This window comes from Asparagus officinalis, chromosome 9, assembly GCF_001876935.1.
Source record: "Asparagus officinalis chromosome 9, Aspof.V1, whole genome shotgun sequence".
In the NCBI taxonomy this organism is placed as follows: Eukaryota; Viridiplantae; Streptophyta; class Magnoliopsida; order Asparagales; family Asparagaceae; genus Asparagus; species Asparagus officinalis.
Window position 1 is genome coordinate 2797613 of NC_033802.1, and position 6043 is coordinate 2803655.

The 6043-nt window shown below is 38.5% G+C and overlaps 1 protein-coding gene across 1 annotated transcript; it reads left to right on the forward strand.

Annotated features, from left to right (window-relative positions):
• LOC109824816 (cytochrome P450 71A9-like) lies at positions 2927 to 5209 on the forward strand. Its single transcript, XM_020391466.1, has 2 exons — positions 2927 to 3867; positions 4479 to 5209. Exons 1-2 carry the CDS (start codon positions 3007 to 3009, stop codon positions 5091 to 5093), a joined length of 1476 nt encoding a protein of 491 aa, XP_020247055.1. The 5' UTR covers positions 2927 to 3006; the 3' UTR covers positions 5094 to 5209.

Genomic DNA, 6043 nt, shown 5'->3' on the forward strand with positions numbered 1-6043 from the left:
TTTGTTCTTCTCCACGGGTGATTGATGCCACACATGAATCAGCTTCCTGCAGGGTTTCTCTTGTGAGCATGTACAGATTTGCAGCTATCTTTTCTCCTTTTATCACCACAAGCGCACCTCTAACAATCTTCATGACCCCATTTTCGATATGGGTCTTGCACCCGAGCTCATCTAATTGTCCCAAAGACAATAGATTCTTCTTCAAGCCCTTCACATGTCGCACATCTTGAATAGTGTGTATTGTACCATCAAACATTTTAATTTTAATAGTGCCAATACCAGAAATCTCTAATGCATGATCATTCCCCATGAATACAGATCCTCCTGAGATAGGTTCATATTTATGAAACCATTCTCTCCGGGAGGTCATGTGCCAGGAGGTTGTTGAATCCAGAAGTCAGACATCAGCAAACCTCTTTCTGCCTTCATCAACAGTGGTTGCTCCACTGAATAGAATTTCACAATCGTTTGATGTGCTGATAACGCATCCTTGAGATGTTGATGGCTCTAAAGACTTTTTCTCTCCACTCTTCTTATTGTGCCAACACTCCGATTTGACGTGCCCTCTTTTGCTACAGTTATAGCATTTGACATTCTTCTTACTTCTTGATTTGGATCTACCATGGGTATGACTCCTAGTGGAGCCATATTCCGTTGATCTTCCTCTCGTCACCGATAAGGCCTCCGCTTGTTGCGAACTTGCCTGCCTGTCTTCCTTGTTCTTGCGCTGATTTTCTTCCTCCAGAACAGCGGCTGCAACATCGTCGAAGACTAGATTGTCCGTGAAGATGTTGTTTGTTAGGTTGATGATGAGTTGATCATACGAGTCAGGTAGACTCTGAAGTAGAAGTTCTGCACGTTCATTCGCACCAACTGTATACCCCAACGTTGTGAGTTGGGAGAACAGTGTGTTTAGGTGTTGATGTGGTCGGTCATCGATGTAGATTCCGTCATCGTAAGAGTATAAAGTCTCCATTTAAGAAGATTTTATTGTGCATGGATTTCGCCTCATATAGCTTTGTTAGGGTATCCCAGATCTTCTTTGTTGTCTTCTTCTCCTCTATGCTTGACAGTACCCCGTCTGCTAATGCCAGATAGAGATTTACAATAGTATTTTCGTCCATCTCGTTTCACTTCTTATCATATGTAATATCATCTGGCCTTGCACCGATGACCGTCAGACAATTATCTTTTCTCAAGATAGCCTTTATCTTCAACTTTCACAGTGAAAAATTACTCCCGTCGAATTTCTCAATCTTGAACTTTGCCGCCATTGCTTCTACCACGAACAATAACTTCTTACTATCTCACGTAAATAGAAACTGTATTTATGAACAATAATAGTTCCGTGAATAGTACTATACTTGTGAATAGTACCGTATTTATGAACAATACCGTACTCGTGAATAGTACCTATCACCTTCAAAGTGTAAATGATAACCTAACTTATTTTTTGATGTGGAGGATCCACCTTTGGTGGCAGCCACAGAGCATGCGATAAGTAGATATATATAAACACCCTAAGTTGGCTCTGATACCACTTGTTGGGACAAACCCGGGACCTAATAGAGCAGGATCGTAGCAATAGTAGAGCAAAAGTAGAGATAAAAAGTTGGACACACAGATTTACGTGGTTCGGTACTTGATTGCCTATGTCCACAGGTAAGGATAGAAGAATCCACTATGAGAAGAAAACTCTGGAGTTACAATCTCTCTTTACAATGAGATTCTATCTCTCAATTTTTTCTCTCTCACTCTTCTATAAGAGAAGTTGTTTCTGGGATGAGATTTTCTTAAAGATTTGGAGCCTATTTATAGTTTTTGGGAAAATACTATGTATAATAAAATATTAATATTTTACTATGTTGTGGGGCCCGTAAAATTTGTTTTCCTTTCATTTTCAACCTCACCTAACTTTAGGCAGCAGCCCACGTTTTTCATTTTCTTTCTTTCTTTTGCGGCTGAGGAGTCAGGGATTTCGGCTAACAGATTCAACTCATCCTCGCCGGTGATTCTCAAATGAACTTCAGCACAACTTTTGTTTGTCACATTGCTTTTGTGGATAGAGTAACTCGCTGGAGCCTGATCTTCTATCGTTTCTATCAGATACATGAGCTTTTAGTGAAAAAAAAGTGCATGATGTTTTACTCTCATTGAAAAAAAATTATGCTAGCTTTGTGCAAGACATCATAAAGCTAATGGTAGTTTTATGAGAATTACACCTGAAATAATACTATAAACAGAAAGGCAAAAGGGCAGTATAATACTTTGCAATTGAAAGTGATGTTTTGAGGGCCTGACATAGTTTTGGTTATTTTCTTGATAGTTAATCTAATTTAGGAGATGTTTTCTCCAGTGACTTGGTACGCACCATTGCTTGAAGATTACTCACTTTTAACTCTTTAATGTATAAATTTCAGCTAGAAGTAGGAGCTATTGTTATATTAAATGAGTGGTTGTAATCTTTGAAAGATACTCAGTTGAGAGTCTATCCCGATATTAAAAAAAAAAAAAAAATCGGGCGCGGTTCCTGGAACATCAGTAGACAGTCTCCAAATTTGTACAACAAATATATTTATAATTCATTGTCACTATCCAAACTGTGGATTAGTATGATGATAGTCAACATTTTGATGCTCATTGAATATTTATCTAATCTAATCTGATCTAATACTATACAATATATATACTATTACAAAAGTGTGAAGAATGTTAAAATTTTTCTTCCAAAAATGTCCTCAAATGAGTATACAATTGTTATTAATGTGGCTTTCATTCAAAGTAATTTGTGTCTATAGATGATAAGAAACACATGCATGAACATGCATGCACACCTAATATGATAAAGACTAATAAATGCAATGAGTACATTCTTACTATTATAAGCTTAATAATTAGGCATTTTTAATGTTAGATTTCATATTACACAATTTTACATGAGTTATTAAACATTCCTCTTCTCTCCCTCTGCTCTGCCTCAGAAACAACCATCTCTACGGTGTCACTATGCTAATCTTCATCCCTCTTGCCTCTCTTCTTCTTCTTCTTCTTCTTCTTCTCATTCACAAAGGAAAGCAACATCACAAACTCCCTCCCGGCCCGAAGAAGCTCCCACTAATTGGCAACCTCCATCAGCTCGGTTCGACCCCTCACCGTTCGCTTTGGCTACTCTCCCAAAAGCATGGACCTTTGATGCATCTACAGCTCGGTCCCAGGCCGACACTAGTAGTTTCATCTGCCGAAATGGCCAGAGAAGTGTTAAAGACTCACGACCTTGATTTCTGCTCTCGACCCCATCTCATTGCTCCCAACAAATACTCGTACAATAGCTCTGATATCAGTTTTGCACCCTACGGCGAGTACTGGAGAGAGATGAGGAAAGTGTGCACACTCAAACTTTTCAGTGCCAAGAGGGTGGAATCCTTTCGCGGGATAAGAGAGGAAGAGGTATCTCTGACGCTTCAATCGATTTCGTCTTCTTCGTCGAAGCCTATAAATTTGCAGAAGGCTATGGTTAGCCTTGCGAATAATATCATCTGCAGGATTGCTTTTGGTAAGAAGTACCAAGATGGAGAGCATGAGAGGAGTCAGGCTCATCAAATTCTTAAGCAAGCCCAACAATTGTTGGGAGGGATCTTTGTTGCTGATTTCTTTCCGGCGCTGGGCTTGGTCGATAAGTTGAGTGGAAATTTTTATAGGCTTGAGAAGAACGTAGGAGAGCTTGATGCATTTTATGAGGAAGTTATAAGGGATCACCTTGATCCTGAAAGGATTAGACCTGAACGCGAAGACATAGTCGACGTTTTGCTTCGTGTACAACAGGATGAAGGTCGTCTCACCAAGGAAAACATCAAGGCAGTTCTTACGGTATTGAAATCTTTATTTTCACGATTAGTGAATTTTGCCTTGATCATGTTTGTCCCCTCTGTAGCCATTAGGTCTAATTAAACCAGCTTTGGATCTATTGATTCTTCTTCTTCTTCTTCTTTTTTTTGGCAAGGTATGAAAAATAAACATTTGGTATCCAGATTAAATCAGTCTTGCAATAAGACCAGGAACATTGGCAGCAATCATCATAATGTTCAACTCTAAGTAAAAAGTGAGTACAACCCATTAATACCGATGTTTTGAAGTAAATGTCCCCGTAGTTTCGTCGTTGCAGGTTAACCCCATGAATTAGTTCTTTTAACACTCAGATAGACTTATTAATTTCACCCATGACAATATCTTCCAACGGGTATATCTGCGACGATGAAACTAGAAGGATAGTAAGTTCAAAACCGCTGCAGGTGGTCTATGTGCAATAATGCATTTAACCATTTAAACAATCAGAGGAAAGGAATACAAGTTTCCAGCCATAGGAGCCCTTGAACTAAAATATGATTTCAAAGTAAAAACTCTCTTCAACTGAGCTCCTCATAAAGTTTCATCTTGTACTCTGTTTATGTAAGCTTCTATACTTACATGAGTTTTATTAGGATATCTTCATTGCTGGAAGTGATACATCCGCCGCAACCATAATTTGGGCCATGGCCGAGCTTGTAAGGACTCCAAGGGCAATGAAGAAAACACAAGATGAAGTTAGGGCCCTGCTAGGATCGAAAGAAAAGGTCGAAGAAGGAGATCTTCATCAGCTTCAATACCTGAAAGCAGTGGTGAAGGAGACTCTCAGGCTGCATACTCCTGCTCCATTACTTCTCCCAAGAGAGACAATTCGACACTGTAAGATCGAAGAGTATGATATCTTGCCAAATACTCTCGTATATATTAATGCTTGGGGAATTGGAAGAGATCCTAATACATGGCAGGGTGCAGAAGAGTTCATGCCTGAAAGATTTATGAATAGCTCGATCGACTTCAAAGGCCATGATTTTCAATTTATTCCTTTTGGTTCGGGACGAAGAATTTGCCCCGCGATGAACGTAGGAGTGGCGGTTGTCGAGCTTGCACTTGCTAATATGTTGTACTTATTCGACTGGGAATTGCCTGAAGGGATGAAGAGAGAGGATGTTGATATGGAGGATGCACAAGGACTTACAGTGCACAAGAGATCCCCTCTTTACCTAGTGCCTATAACTTGTGGTTTAAAATAGGATTATGTGAAATATGCATTTAATGTAATGTATGAAGTAGGGTTGGTAATGCTCTTATTTACCCTCTAAGCATATGTATGCTATGAATAATATAAACTTGCCAGAGTGTCTTGTGATGGTATTGATCCAAATGATAGTTTTCACCATATTTTTAGTTTTCTCTTGGATGTTGTACCCTGTTGTTGTAGGTTACCTTCTCTGTTCATCTTAACTCTGAGCTAATTAGTTTGACTTGTCACTGAAGTGCTTAGTGATGCAACATTTCTTCATGTGTTGAGGATAGGTGTCTTACATTCTAGGATTCATACCTTCCTAATTGTTATCCTTGTTGGTAGTGACGTAGCCAGGATTTTTTTTTGCCCTGGGCGAAAAAATAACAAAGCAAAATAAAAATAAAAATAAATAAACAAACTAAGAGCGTTTTGATTAGATATTGATAAAAAAGACAAAGTTGTATCATACACATTCAAAATATGAGATACACCAGAAACAAAAGTATCTATCTAAGTCGAGCTCTACGAGTATGTCGTGAATCAAACGCCTCTACCATTTCTTCTGTGTCGAGGCTGGAAGTAATTTCTTTTTCAATATAAAGTATCATGTTATTAGCAAGAAATTCATGTCTCATCTTGTTGCACAATGATGTTTTTATGAGTTTCATTGCCGAAAATGTTCTTTCCGTGCTTGCAGTCGAAACATGAAGAGTCAACACGAGCCGAATCAACCTATCACACTAGTAGAAAATCACATATTCTAGACAGAAATTTTTCTGTCTAGAATAATTTATTCTAGACGGAAATTTTCCGTCTAGAATATTCTGTCTAGAATAAATTATTCTAAACGGAATATTCCGTCTAGAATAGTATCCTAGACGGTTTCCGTGTTTTAATTTTTTTTTAAATAGTCAGGTATTCTAGACGGAAATTTCCGTCTAAGATGAATACCTGACC

Bases quoted from the DNA above. Each gene is read 5' to 3' on its own strand.
- LOC109824816 (XM_020391466.1), top strand. From the start codon at position 3,007: ATGCTAATCTTCATCCCTCTTGCCTCTCTTCTTCTTCTTCTTCTTCTT. The intron at 3,868-4,478 runs GTATTGAAATCT...GAGTTTTATTAG, and splicing joins ACATCAAGGCAGTTCTTACG to GATATCTTCATTGCTGGAAG.